Raw genomic sequence first — 15,786 nt, forward strand, 5'->3', positions numbered from 1 at the left:
CTTCGAGGTACTTATGGATTGTGCATTGTTCGAGAATTTCGGAAAGAAGATGCCAAAAGGATCCCCTGGAGAGGATTGGCCCTATATTCAACACATTCCTGATATTCAATTTTTTGTACTGTTATTGATAAAGTGAGATGTTCTGTTTTTCTTTGTTGTCTTAATAAGGTTTATAGTAGTAAAGAGTTATCCCTTTTCATTTCATATCATTGTACTTGTGACTTATCTGTAAAAGTGAGTATTACAACATTTTATTGTCCCGAAGTTATTAAAAGATTTCCCAAGACGATATTTGGGAACATTGATATATACAACTCTTGTAATTTTGATTTCGATTTCACTCAAGCAGGCATCATCTTCAACTTCATATGAATAACAAATGTATATGTATTGACGAATTATGTTACCCTACGTTTTATTATAAACCGTAACCAACAGATCAAAAATGATCGAAAGTAAACATATTCCAGCAAGCTAAATATACATCAATAGCCATTTATACATCACAAGTGGTTGAATTACACAAATTTAACCTACAACTACTTGTGTGAGATTCACTAAAATTCAGCACATAACACTAATAATGAAGGTTTAAAAGAGAATGTACATATAGTAACCAGAAAAGAGTAAATAAAACCACAGAACAAAAAACACACGTTACGAGTGACAACAGCACATTGAGCACATCCCCTAATATATACAATTGTGAAATCGGACGTTTGGGATGTGTTGAATGGAAGGCCAATCCTCTCCATGAGGATCTTCGTATCTTCTCTCCAGCCGCCTTGAACAGCTTGAAACACTGAGTTGTCTGAGCGAGGTGAGTTTGGACATCCAATTCGGCAGTGATCTCAGTCGGCTGCATAAGGAAATGCCAATGGATTGGAGATCAGGGAAACATTGTATCCAGTCAGGAAGATTCACAAGCTGGGGGAGACCTTGCAATGTCAAGATTTGGAGGGAATGATTAGAGAATCGGCTCCACATGCCAACTTCATCCTCGCTCTCTTTTTCTTCTTCTATTTCTTCAGATAGACTCAACTTATCACAATTTCTGATATGCAACTCATTCAAGGCTGTAAGATGCTCCAACCCTCCTGAAAGAACACTTCTTAAATTGCTGCAATTATGGATGATCATGATTCTAAGAGAAGATGAACAGCTACGGAACACCTCCTCAGCCTCTGTCAGACTCTGCACTTTTTTGTCACACCATAATTCAATTTTTTCCAGAAACCGGAAAGCCTGCATAGGCAGTAAACCAAGCCAACCCACATTTGATATCACCACCTTCTTAATTCGAGTTGTGCCATGTTGTCTACAAGGTGCGGATGAGGATGAGGAATCTGCAACATCTCTTAGTTCTTCAAAGTTTCCAGTGTTATCCATGATTCGCAATCTTTCATTGAAATTGATTAATTTCAATTCTTCCACGCTGGGACAGAATGGAATACAAGTTAGCTCTGGACAATTCCACAAGAACAACGACTTCAATTCAGAGAAACACGGTCCTATCTTCTTGTTGCTGCAACTTTCTTTGCATCCCATTCGTTTTGGCCTCCATGCTTTCAATTTCGGCAGATTGCTCAGCTCAAGTATTTCTAAGCAGGGTAAATATGGCGATCTTTCTACACTTAGCAATTCGGGATTAGGTGTGGAGATGGAATAAGCTGTCGGATTATCTTCCCCTATGTACTCTAGCTCCGCTAACATCATAAGTTTGAGGACTTTCAGATGAATCAAGTTCCCAAGACATGGAAGATACTCCAATTCCCCGCAATTCACAAGATGAAGTTCGACAAGTTTAGAGAGGCTAGCTATCCAACATGGCATTCTCGAACCATGGTATTTCTTCACCTCTAAAACCTTAAGATTAGAATGCGGCTCTAGCTCTTCCATCATTACTCTTACGTTCTCATTCTTAACTCTTTCATCACCCAACTCGTGTTGGAAGTCAAAATTTAAGGTGTTGATACGTTTCTTGCTCTTCAAATATGATCCTTCCCAGTCACAGTCTTCCTTGACAACCTTCATAACATCTTTACGCCAATTGACGTGTATGTTAAGACAACCTTTGAGGTTGTTGAGAGGCTTTAGCTCTTTGAACCCGTCAAAATATTCACTCAAACTTGAATAATCGGCTTTAACATCCACTATGAAATCACTTAGCTTACAAAGGCAAGTCATCTTATCCATGCCCCTCGGCATACTACTAATTTTGTTGCAACTGCTTATATCCAACGTCCTAAGGTTCACTAGCCTACACAAATCTTTTGGCAATTCTATTAATGAACTACACCGCCTCAAATATAAAGTTTGAAGATTGTGTAAATTTGTAATTGACACAGGTAGTACATGCAAATCTATATTATCTGACAGATTTAAATACCTTATATGAATCAAATCACCTAATGATTCTGGAAGACTATAGATCATCAAACCACTCAAATCTAAAGCCTTTAGGTACCTATAATTTGCTATTAGCGACTCGAAGAATGTCTTGTTCGCCTTTTCCCTTCTAAGGCCAGTATAACCAACATGAAGATATGAATAAATTCGGGTCTTAGCAAAAGAGTAATTACTATGACCTTCCCCGGTAACAGATAGATGGCAAATTTTTCTATCTAGGTTGCCAGTGCCACTAAAGGTACTGGCTGCATAGATTTCATCATCTGCAACACTTACTGCAACATCATGCATTAGATTGTGCATTTTAAACGACACGATGTCACCCAATTTATTTTTCTTGATGTCTTGGAAAATATATCTATCCAAGAAAAATGAAACATATTCTTCACCGATATCTTCAATGCTTTCATCTCCACCTAAGGGAATAGTAAGATAACCCTGTGCCATCCAAAGGCTTACTAACATCTCTTTCTCGAATTCAAAACCTTTCGGAAACAATGCACAATACTGAAAACAACACTTTAATGGAGATGCAAGATGATCATAGCTTAGTTTCCATGTAGATATGAATTCTTTCGAGTTCACCCTAAACGATAGCCACTCACTCGTGTCCAGACCACGCAGAAGAAGTCCCATTTCTCTTATTGCAAGAGGGACTTGTGCACACCTATCGACAATCTGTCTCCCGATCTTAACCCTGTCAACTGGAGGGGAATTGGACAGATCCGATTCAAAGGCTATTCTTTCAAACAATTTCCAAGAGCTCTCTTCTGACAGTCCTTGGAGTTTGTACATTACCCCATTTCCTACAACTCTTGCAGTCTTTTCTGAACGCGTAGTCACCACAACCCAACTTCTCCTTTGACCTCCTTTCAAGAATGCTGCCAACTTAAGCCAATTTTCACGATCCTCCGTCCACACATCATCTAAAACAAGCAAGTATCGAGTGCTTGATAGTTTCTGACTAATTTGTTTGTACACCGATTCCATAGCGCAGTTATCAAGATTTTGACCCAAAATCTTGCCAAAAATCTCTTTCACATCAACTTCCTTCTGATTTCGATCAGAGATACAAGTCCACAACATCAATGGAAACACATTCGTGATCCTTGTATCGTTATACACAAGTTGGGCAAGAGTTGTTTTCCCTATACCTCCGATTCCCACAATAGTAAGGAAAGACAATGCATCCTGCTGAACATTCGGATCAAGCAACATGCCAACAATGCTGTTCAAGTCATCATCTCTTCCAATGATATCAGCTGCCTTCACATAAAACTCGCTATCGATCTTTCTCTGCTTGATCTGTGCATGATCATAAGGGGTAGTACTAAACAGGGTATTGTCTAAAGCGTCCCATCTCTTGGTAATTTTTTCGAACACCTGAGAGAATGCCTTGTTACCAACACGGGTGTTGGTAGCATGTGAAAAGCGAGGCCATCCTTTTTCGGGTTTTAAGAATTGGTTCTGCTTAGCAAGAGTGATAAACTCATCGAACAAATCGCTTGCTTCAAAGACGATATCTTTGAGCTTGTTGAGCCAAGTTTGTGCTTCATGGGAGAGATCATACTTGCTGGATTCGGCATCCTTGAGCAAAGGAGTAATGTTAGATAATGTGGATTTGATTACAAAATATTGATTTTCAGCAGTTGCGCCAATGGATGAGATGATTCTCCTAAGTTGTTTTGATTCAAGGGTTGCAAGAAGAGTTTGAGCAGCTAATACTGTTGTTGAGAGTTCCATTTTTGATATGAAATAAAGGAAGGTGTAGAAATGGTGAGGAGGAAGAAACAAACAGGGATAGAAGGTTTATGGATCTCAGTTTGAATGTGCACACCAGTTAGCTATGAGTTTGAATTATTTTTCCAAGGAAAGGCAAGAATCTAATATTAAACGAAGAGAGCGACTGAATTGTACGCATTGAAGAAGAGGTGTTCAACAGACCCGATGACCCGATATTTATCTAACCTTGTAATCGAACTCGACTTGATTGGACTTTAAAATGAATTTAAAATTATGTAAGAATCAATATGGACAAAAGATCCGATTTTGAACCAACCCGAAACACGTGATCCAAAATCGACCCAATAACCTAAATAAACAACTCTATATAGAAGTGGTAATGTTCCTTTTAAAATAAGAAAGTGAGACCGAATAAGATAAACCGTATAAAATAATAAATGAGGCAAATTAAAAAACCAAGATCATAACATTGCTATAGTTACTTGGAAAACAGAATTACAAAAAAAAAAATTATTAATGAATATAATAATATTTATTAAAGAATAAATTATGAAATAATATAAAAATAATATTAATATAACATATTTTAAAATGTGATTTGGTGATAAATTTCAAACTTAATGTAAGTATAATATAATTAATTCTTATACAATTTAGATTATTTTCTAATTTACTATATAAATTTAATCTATATTTGTCGAACGTAATCATAGTTTATAATTTAAATCATACATATATGCTAGTATTTTATAGTGTTCTAAAAATACATAACCGAAAAAAATATAATTAGGATTTATTTTAGTGGTTTAAACTTTCAAGAACTTGTGTTTGTGTTTGTTAATTTAAATTATGGACTAGCACATGTTTAACCAGAAAAGAAGGATTCTTACACCTAATCAATTTGGAAAATAAATAAAATATTCCCTTTGACTTCTATCCCTTTAAATTTGTCCCATATGACAAAAAAAACTCTTACATATTTAAATCAAATGATTAAAAATAGAGGGAATAATAAATACTAATGTTCCGAATCCAATTAAAAAAATACATACTACAGCTCTAATCAAACTGGTTCATTTAATATTCAAAAATGAATACAAATAATTGTCTACTTGGAGCATGATAGCATCAACTTCTCATGTTCAAAGGAAACAATCAAGAAGACATACCGGAGCATTATGTAATACTTACGGCTAATTGTAACATATTGCGTGAGAAAATGTCACTTATATAGTAAGAGAATGTACTTCGAATAACCAAAAGAGTAAAAGTAAATAGTAAATACAACTAGGGGTGTTCAAAATCGAATACCGGGTCGACCCGGTTCCGAAAAACCGGGTACCCGGTTTTCCGGATACTAAAAAATCTGTTCCGAATCCGACCCGGTTTAAACCGGGTACCCGGATTTAACCGGGTACCTGGTTTTGATTTTTTTTTTTTCTTATTTCTTTTAATTAATGAACAGGACAAACTTAGCAACCAAATGTCCAATTCAAATCACCATATAATTATGGGGGAAAAAAAGGAAATTGCTAGAATACTAGAAAATTGAAATTCAAATCGGAATGGAAATGGAAACACCTCATATTAATTATCTGGATCTAAAAGCAAGTAAAGATAGCTGAAATTTACAGTAACGAAGAAAATTAGGGCATGAAATGAAAAGGAACACGAAAATTGTAAGTTACATAATTGAAATTAAAAGATATAATAAATTTATAATAAACTAATCAACACTTTAACTTACATAATTGTAAGTTATTTTTAAAAACTAATCACCGTAGAATTACCTCGTACAAAATATACATATACTTCGTATAACATCATCAACTGACATACCAGCTAATGTGCACGAATGAGGCAAAATCATGAAACTTTACATGAATCAATGTTGAGCTTCTCTTCCAAGTAGAAACAAGATAAATGTATAACGGCTAATGGTATGAACGACAATATACTTCAATGTTTTATGTGCATGACGAGCTGATTGATGAATTCAAACTCTCGTCGATAATTATGTTCTCAGTCGTGAATATCCATTCACGGATCATAGTGTTGACTTCTTCCGGACATTCATCATGGGGGCAATGGCCTGTGGTACCAGCAATGATTCTATGATTCCATATAGCAATCAGTAATGATAGTACTCCATATGAGAAGGTGCTGAATTACATACCGGCATCAAGTTCTTTGATTTGGATCCCTTCACAATGCTCCCTGAACATTGCAAGCTTGGAACGAGAATCAGCTATTGGATCTCTCATCCCCTGACAATGTAAACCATTAAATCAGATTAATAATTATAGTGATTTTAGTTCTGTTTGTGGGGGATCAACATAACCAGAAGTTACCTGTATAATCAAAACCTTCCCCTTCAATCTGCTAAGAAGGTGATTTAGTGGAATGGACAAATTGAAGCTAAAAATGCTCTCCAAAACCTCCACTGAACCAGGATCATATGACTTAAAACATTGTCAAGATTAACAAGAGTAGTAATTTAAGGAACGATTGAGTAAAATGACACGTAGAAAAGTGACAAAGATATAACAATTTGGTCCAGAATTAGAACTACTCCATAGACAAGAAGCTAAAGCAATTCAAGAATGATTCCATGAAGGTTTTGCGAACAGCTCCGAGAGTAAAATGACACGTAGAAACCTGTAATGGCCAAGCAGGCGTACCGAAGCTGATACATATGTAGCTGCAATGTGCATCAATTCATGCATTGACAATAATAAGGGCAAGATTTACTAGGAAGAGGATACAGCTCTCAGCATTTCCATGACAAGCCAATTGTCGGCCCTTTCTGGCCGCTTCAAGATTCATGAGTGCCATAGAGAGAAAACAAAACATTTGAAAAGTTAACAAAATAAAACAAAATGCATTTCCAGGAATAGTAAGAGCTCACTTACAGATGGATAACAGCTCTTAACCAGGCTTCTTGTACTGAACCTCAAGTATTGCAAAAGTGCTCTTGAACCCAACCAAGCAGCCCCAGAAATTCGTCTTTCCTATGATGAAAATCAAATGAGGAAAGATTACATTTAGAGTAGAAATTAATTTTCATGAAGGTTTAGCGAACAGCTCCGAGTGTAAAATTCCTAAAATCATACAATTTGTAGATTTCTTACCTTGGAGAATAGCAAAGAGGAATATCCTGGAATAACATCTCCAGCAGTGTTCATAAGGACAATAGACTTGACCAGTAAAGGCCAAAGCCCAGCGACAATCGAAATGAAGTAACCTGACATTATCACATACACACCATTGAGTATTACTATTTTTTAGGAAGGAGAAACGGAAGAAGAACTGACCAGTAAATTCAATATCTCTACTGATTTGAAGAAAAGGTAACGTGAAACCTACCACCTATCGAGTTCCCCACAAGATGTACTGGCTCCCCAACAACCTCAACAATGAAGTCGCGCAGCAATTCAGCCCACATGAGTTCACTGTAAATAATGTTTGGTTTTTCAGACTGACCAAAGCCTAAAAGAGTGAGAGCCCAAACTCGATTCCCACCATCAGCTATATTACTCAAGTTATCACGATAATGGTCAAGGAAAGCCCCAAATCCATGGACAAGAACAACAGCTGGCCCTTTGCAACCAACAACTGTGTACTGGAAAATAGAGCATGTTCATTAGTAGCTACAGATCCACAGGTCAAGCCTGGTCATCCATGTCATAGATTTGTAAGGAGACATGAGCAACCCTAAGGAAGCAACATTTTAGAAAGATGATACACCACACAACATGATAACATGAATCACTTTCACATCACTGATTGGTGACAGGAATTAAAAATACTTCTTCCAAATACCATGAGATAAAGTTTATACTATTGCTATTAGTAGATGTTTAGAAGTATTAAATATGAACAGTTCTCCCAAGCCAACTAAATGTTTATCGGGGAACCCCCGTCTAAGTATCTATCATAGAAAATAAACAAAGGACCCATAAACTTAGTCCAAAACCAAGTCACTCAAAAGCTACACTCCTCGGTAAAGCTTTAAATTTCAAGTGCATGGACCAAACTCCATGTTAAAGAGAACAGCACTTCAGAAAAGTGATGAACTTCTGGAAAAGGCTAGTTTAATAAATCTAGTGTCATTCAAATAAAAACAACATGCAGGATGTTATACGGAGAAGAAATGTCATTATATAAGATAAAAAAACACATGCTCTTCAAAAACACAAAAACAATAGAATAAACTTCAGCATCTAACTGCCCAATATCAACCTTGGAGACAATCATCCACCAAAACCCCACACCAACATAGATGAGGTTGAGATCTGACAATGATCACCATCAGCTTCCCATATAATTGAGGAAGGGAAAAGAAGAAAATTAAACCCTCCGTGAATTCCCTACCATACCTGAATAAGGTGGCCACTCCATCTCCAAAATCTCTTCGAGTATGATTCTTCCTTCCTATATAGGCTTTTCAAACTCTGCAGCCAATACCACTGCCACAAATTGTAAGAATTAGTTGATGTCACCAAAAAGAAAAGACGTTTGTTCCAATGTAATGTGCATCAATACAATTTAACATTCCTAATACCTCACTTGAGCATACTGCATTTATGGCAGCTGCAACTGTTGCAGTGGAATACCCAAATGGTGATAAAAACCCAGCATTTCTTTCCTTCTCATATTTTATAGCTTCAAAAAATACTCTCCTACTTGATACGATTCCAAGTTGCAGAGAAAATCCAAAAAGAGTTCCAAATGAAGCCCCAGCTCGAATTTCAGCATCTCGTAGTTTTTGGTGAACCCTAATGCCACCATAGGATGAATTGTGAGGCCATTGCAGAATTAACACTAAAAATTAATCTTACATATTTCCATCATTCAACAGCTGATGCTCCACATGTGTAAGGAAAAGGTAATATACCAACCATGAAAGATACAAAACACAATTACGCAAATACTCTTAAGGTCCCACTGACCTCTGTATACGTTCCTACATTTACACTTTGAGATTTCCCAAATCATAGATATCAAACTAGCAATTAGATAGGCAATTATCTGCCAAATTACCTACAAATACATATAAATCTATAATATACCAGGTTATTATTACACACCAAGTTCTCCAAGATATCAATTTAAGTCCACGTCAAACTGTGTTTAGTCAAAGATTGGGCAGACACGGCACAAAAAAAGCCAAACATATAAGGATCTGTAGAAAAAGATCACACAAGAAAACATACTCTTGCCAATCATCTCGAGCAGTTCCTTCTAGATATCTAAAATATGCAGCCAATGCATTCAATACAACATCAGTTCCACCAGCAACAATGTTTCTTTTACTTGTAATAAAAACAGAATTTTCTGGTTTCTTCCTCTGAGTTTCATTGGCATTTTGTTTGTTGCTCCTTAGTTGTGATAACCCTGATTCCCCAAGCATAGGATTGCCTGATTTAAACAGCTTCATATGATCTTTTCTTAATGCAGCTTCTGCTGAAGTGTCTTTAATAGTATACCATTCTTCTTTGTCTCTATTTACATGAGAATCCATGAATTTACCCACATCCTCAATAGTGGGGAGATGACCTGATTCAAATCCATTCATTATGACCAGTTACGCAAAAGATAGAAACAACTTGAATTGAGATGCATGCTTCATCTCATGAGATCACAAATGGGTTTTGAAGTAAGACAAGAAAACTTACCCCAGTCAAAACCCACAGGGCAAGTAGGTAAGCATGGGATACCAAGCAATGTAACATCATCTTGTTGTGGTTTCTTTACATCTCGAAAGTATGCAGGCAGGTAATCTAAGTTCTAAATGCAACCAACAAGTACATTGTCTGTCAAGTATACATGAAACTTGTAACCACAAAGACATTAGACAAGAAAATTAGTAGCACCTTAACATCATAAAGTGAAGTCCACCACAACTCAACTTCTGGTTTCCAATCTAGAAAAGGATCTGCAGCTAAGAAATCCTTAACAGTAGCAATCATAGATTGCATATCATATTCTATCTCTTCTTCCGCATATAAAGTGGTGGCTTTGAACTGTTGGAATCAACATTGATGAAGTTAACTAAGTGAGAATCTAAATGCTCAATGTACTACTCACATACTGATCATAAACTACCAAAGCAAATATACCTAATGTGTAACAACCTCTTTCACCAGTTCACGTAAAACATTTTCCACTTTTCCAAATCTGATCATCAAATTGGATCCATTCTCCTTCAATGATTTCCTTAGATCTTCTACAGCAAAAAGAACAAGTTCCACCATTTCACTTGAAAAACCTGCAACATGATAAGCCAAGTAACTATATATAGGCCTCACTCTTGAGAAAAATGGTAACATGATAACCATTCACACAAGGCAAAGAACACAGTGTCAAACAAGGCCGCACCATCTTGCATTGACTACGTTGTAAAGGTTTTCAAAACAAACGAAACAATATTCTCCACGTTATAAAGGCGTACAAAAATTGTGTTTTGCACCGTACGAAGGAATATCTAAGGATCCGACCAACATTCAGGTGTTATAATAACCACATCACTCCCGTTACCGCGATGACAATTGTTGCCGCATTTTTACGCTATGGCACAGGCTACAATGACGAATTCTTTGAAGAATGACTATCTAGATTCTAGAGACATAAGAGTATAGATAAGCCGCAAAACACAACATCCCTGAGTGTGCCTTTTCATGTTGATTCCTAACAAAAGTGTCAATAAATAAGTGGAATCATTTGGTTGCTCTCAACTTCGCATCAGAGTATAGCTATGAGGGAAACTATTATCTAAGAGAACACATAGAACCGGCAAAAGGTGAACCCAACCTCTTAAGCCTGACCTGAAACCTAACCCAAAATAAATGTGTTTGGTTCGAGACTTTTGCCCAATGAAGAGAAACATAGTATACACGCGCACAAGTAAAAAGATCAAGTATTTGAATGAGCAAAGCATACATAGCATAAATGGTGTCAGAAACCTTCCCTCAAATGGAATTATATTCCATTAAAGATTAAATCATACATTAATAAAATACTACTCACAAACTAAGAACATACTCACTTGAGCTCAAAGTTCACTTATTTAATGAAAATGAATTACTAATATAAAAAAGCTAAAACTCCCCTAACCCTATTTCTCTCTTTATAATAGAGACCACACGTAACTTAAATATAATCCTTAGGCTCTAATATAGCCCACAAAATCAATAAAGTACGTGTCCCCAAAAACAAAACTGCATCAGAAAGTCTCTCATCCCAAGTGCTCGTTTGAGCTATAATGCCTACTCAATTCCCTTTGCATCCCATCGTATTCATCAATACATGCTAAGACACCTCGGTGATTTCCTTGTTGCTCTAACAAAAATATACTAATTTTAAAAGATAACTCCAAAGAAATCTACATAAATTGAAATTCAAAGATCAAAAACCTAATCCTATCAAATAGAACCGCAAATATTGAACCCTGATTTGTCGGAAAAGATAGTGCAATCGTCAAAATTCGACGTTTCAGTTAATCTTCAACCAAATTTCATGAAAAAGGGAATGAACTAAAGAGAGAAATGTACTCAACGAGACAAAATGCGGTGATCGAAGACGTAAACAGGAACAACAACGGAGTGTTTAGAAGCAGCAACAATGCCAGGATGATCGTCAATTCGAAGATCGTGTTTGAACCAAACAACAGCAGCGCCGCCATTGTTGCTCTTTTGAGGAGTAATTTGTGCCTTTATCTTTGTCTTAAAAAAGAGAGAAAAGCGGCGATCTGCAGAAGAAATAGTAGGAAGAAGGAAAGTCGTAGTGGTGGGGAGAAAGAGAGATGAGTGAAGTGGAGTAACAACCGCCATTGTTGAAACGCAGAGAGAAAATAGTGGGTATTTGAGTTTTTATCCATGGATTTTCAGGAAAAGAAAGTTTGAGAGATTGAATGAGAATCACATATTTTTGGGAGGAGAGAGACAGAGGAATTTCTGTGGCGGAGAAAAAATAAGAGAGGAAAAATGGCGGAAGAGACTTCGGTAGACTAAGTACTCCAGTCCAGACTCCGAAGTGTTGAATGTTGGGGAATCTTTTCCCATTATATTGCCAAAATGAAAAATATTTGCCACTTCGTATGAAATGGAAAAGTATTTCTCACAATACCGTTCACACGCAATTTGTTTTTTTAAATATTTCAGACAAAACCGCCAAATGAGATAGCGGTTTGCATTAACCAGTAAACCGCCACATAAAGTAGCGGTTTGGTTAGGGCAAACCGCCATCTCATTTGGCGGTTTTGTCCTGGTAAACCGCCATCTCAGTGGCGGTTTGCTCTGTGCCCGTCCAACGTTTTATTTTTTTTTCAATTCCCATATAGTTAGCGCAACCTGCATTAAACTAGTTCAATACCATATATTCCATAATAATCAACTACGAACCAGCTTGATTTGAAAACATTAATTATGAAAATAATGCGAAGATGTATTACAATCATGGAAAGTGATACAAGAAGTTCAAATCATATAAATTGATACAAATTGTGTTAAACTATAATCCCCTGCCCCTTTTGTTGTGCGCACCGGTGGATGATGATGGTGTATACTTGTCAACCTCTGCAATGACATTAAGAGCAGGAGCTCATCGTTGACTAGCACGCTGATATGTGATGATCCTTTGCGGAGGCGATGGACGTGGAGGAGGAGTGGTCATGGAAGCTGGAGGAACAAATGGAGACATAGCACCGGATGTCGATGGGGATCTGGAAGACCGACCTCGAGTAGATGAACGCTCGCGACCTCTTGTGGACCGACTACTTGATCCTCCGGAAGAGCTACCTCGGTGGGCCGAACTCCGTGGAGAAGAAGTGTGAAATGTGTCATCTACCTCGCCAATGATGAGTGGAGTCGGAATGAGGTACTCATACCCCGCCTGACTCAATGCATCGGTCAATGACGCGTTAATGGAGCCAAGGGTCTGAGAACATAGCTGATACCCCACATCAACTGGCGATGTAGCGGCCCCGTGAAATCGTGAATTGTGTCATTGCATTGTATGAGCACCGATTGGATACGTTCAACCTGTATGTTATCATTATATTGTTAAAAGAATCACATAAAAGTATTACTATATGTTATGAGTGTTAAACGAAGACGTACCAGTAACGTAGATGTCGGATGGTAATGTGATCCTGGCTGCGCAAATGTGGTGTTCGTTAGGCGTAATATGGAGATACGGTTGTACCAATTCATGTACGCACCAGAGCTATGACCGGTGTAGTTATCTCCTCGAACCAATCGAGGCTTGGTCATTCCACGCATCTACCTGGGATCTATGTCGTATGACGTAGTTCTTGTCCCCAGTCCTTCGATTAATCGCATGTAGTTGAGGTTGGGTGTCACAGGCATGCGGAATAACCTGCTCTAAACCGAATTGACGCATGACACGATCCGAGAGAAGTAGCTCGACGATGTCAAAGCAAATAAGTGGACAACGTGATCTCCAAATCTCGTGGCTCGATCTACATATGTGTGGCAAAGCGTCCATCTTAGCCGTTGTGTAAGGCTGTCATGTCATCTGTAATAGAAAGCAATATACTCAGTAATATATACAATTTACTCATAACTAATACAAATAGTAAATGTTAATAACCTGCTCGTCCCGTTGTCGATCAAGTGCGTCTCTGTAGTAGACGAGAGTATGTGGGGAGTGGGACCTCGAAAGTTATACACGAAGCCGGCTGAAACAAACAAACATTGTTTAATATTTTCATGTATCATAAAATAGTGAAAGTTTGAATTTGAATAATGAATTGAATGTTGCTACCTTACTGCTAAAGGATCCATCCCACAACAATGCTGTGAACCTAACACCGGTTCAAAATCCTCTGCGTCATCTTCCTGATCATGTTGCCCATCGTGTCTTATCGTCCGAATTATAGGCCTCCCTATATGAATATGCTCCCACGACCATATCTGTAACAACAACAAGCAGCCTCCAATGTCCTTGGCATCCTTACGAGATGCTCGACATAAATTACGATACAGATACGCTAGTATAGCACTTCCCCAACTATACTCATCTACCCACTCCAAGTCTCCTAGCAGAGGGAGATAGATCAACTGCACCGAGTCACCGCTCTTGCTTGGAAACAAGATACATTCAAACAGGTAGAAAATGTACGCTCGCGCATGTCTATCCACTATAATATTGTAACACCCCTGAATTTCCAACCCCTTAAACGAAACTAGAATCGTGAAGGAAGGGAGGAAATTCGGGTGTTACATAAAAAGAATAGGGGAAAATACTTAAAATAAACGCTAAAGATTAATCGAAAAGGTGAGTGAGTGGAAATTTCGGCAGCATCTCGCTTAAAACTGAGGATGTGTCAAGAATATATATATATATATATATATATATATATATATATATATATATATATATATATATATATATATATATAAATGATTAACATGATTAAACTAATCTAAGGCCTATAACGCCCTTCAAAAAGAATACGTCACGATGGAATGAATCATCGTCGGCGTCACAAATCATCAGCTCTAACGAGGATCGTGGTTCCAGTGTTAACGCATCAATCTGACGGATACTAAAGGAGTATTCTCCCTACTGTACATCCAAAACTACGCAGCGGATCTATGGATTATACGAGGAGTCACATGGCTCCATACAAAAGAAATTTTTTACAACCCCAAAAGAAAACTTTACAAGTATTATAGAAGCTACAAGCATTTAGACAAATTATACACAACTGTTACGATCGTACTCCGCTCTTTTCCCCAATGCAAAGCAAAAGTAGCTCCTATACCTGTCATGTCAAGCTATGATCCTCCTGCTGCTCAACATAATGACCATAGTCAAATGTGTCATAGCAGGAACATCATAGAGAGTCATGAGTAACAACAACAAACACGTACACGTCAGTATTCAAAGAACTTATAATAATTAGAGTCATGGAACAGAACTATAGACAACAGTATAGTATGGCAATAGCCAGTCTACTCATCTATCTAAACACCTCTATTTACTCATAATTCCTCTTTTCAAACTACTAATCTCTCAAGTATATTCAAGATAGTGGATCCTTTCTCTATTCATGGCATAGTGACACGGCCAAGGGCGTTATCGGCCATCCGGCGCCCATTGGCAAAGTATGAGCTCATGCCCCCTCCAACTAACCCTCTCGGGTCCTACCTTCGGGAAAAACTAACATACTGGGGTACTAAACCAGTGAAGAGGCCACCATATTGGGGTTTGCAAGGCCCGCATGGTATCACCTCGGTCAAGGGGCGGTATCGGCCATCCGGCGCCCAATGACCCAAGCATGCTCATACCCCCCTTACGATGGTCCCGTCGAACCTCACCTAGGGGACTATTAAATCAACCGGACATAATCCAGTCGAGTCACGCCAATTAATCATACATCAAGGCTCAATAAGTAGGAAATCACTTCGACACCACACACAACTACGGTGCGTTCTCTACTATTTAGAAATTTGTTCTCATAGTCTCCTAATGTTTTCATTCTACTTGCCTATATTACTGGTATGACTATACGCTAGCATAATTCACTTTCTGGCGCTCTATAATTCTAATACGATGTATATAATCATGAAATATTGATAATACTTTGTAACGATAAACATGACAATA

At 37.7% G+C, this 15,786-nt stretch overlaps 2 protein-coding genes across 3 annotated transcripts; both read right to left on the reverse strand.

Moving 5' to 3' along the window:
• Nucleotides 1–690: 690 nt before the first annotated feature.
• Nucleotides 691–4,152, reverse strand: LOC130801964 (putative disease resistance protein RGA1). Its single transcript, XM_057665941.1, has one exon. It carries the CDS (start codon nt 4,150–4,152, stop codon nt 691–693), a length of 3,462 nt encoding a protein of 1,153 aa, XP_057521924.1.
• Nucleotides 4,153–5,818: 1,666 nt separating this feature from the next.
• On the reverse strand, nt 5,819–12,190 carry LOC130806958 (uncharacterized). 2 transcript variants are annotated; one of them, XM_057672223.1, is made up of 14 exons: nt 11,711–12,190; nt 10,290–10,423; nt 10,029–10,178; nt 9,831–9,942; nt 9,369–9,711; nt 8,717–8,930; nt 8,532–8,621; nt 7,519–7,774; nt 7,284–7,396; nt 7,065–7,163; nt 6,918–6,965; nt 6,504–6,614; nt 6,329–6,419; nt 5,819–6,244 (listed from the first exon to the last, which is right to left on the reverse strand). In XM_057672223.1, the coding sequence occupies exons 1-14, from the start codon at nt 11,982–11,984 to the stop codon at nt 6,120–6,122; spliced, it is 2,160 nt and encodes a 719-aa protein (XP_057528206.1). In that variant the 5' UTR covers nt 11,985–12,190; the 3' UTR covers nt 5,819–6,119. The 2 variants fall into 2 exon arrangements, with proteins under 2 accessions (XP_057528206.1, XP_057528207.1); XM_057672224.1 differs by having other exon boundaries at nt 11,706–11,842.
• Nucleotides 12,191–15,786: the final 3,596 nt, after the last annotated feature.

Source organism: Amaranthus tricolor, chromosome 2 (assembly GCF_026212465.1).
Source record: "Amaranthus tricolor cultivar Red isolate AtriRed21 chromosome 2, ASM2621246v1, whole genome shotgun sequence".
NCBI lineage: Eukaryota > Viridiplantae > Streptophyta > Magnoliopsida > Caryophyllales > Amaranthaceae > Amaranthus > Amaranthus tricolor.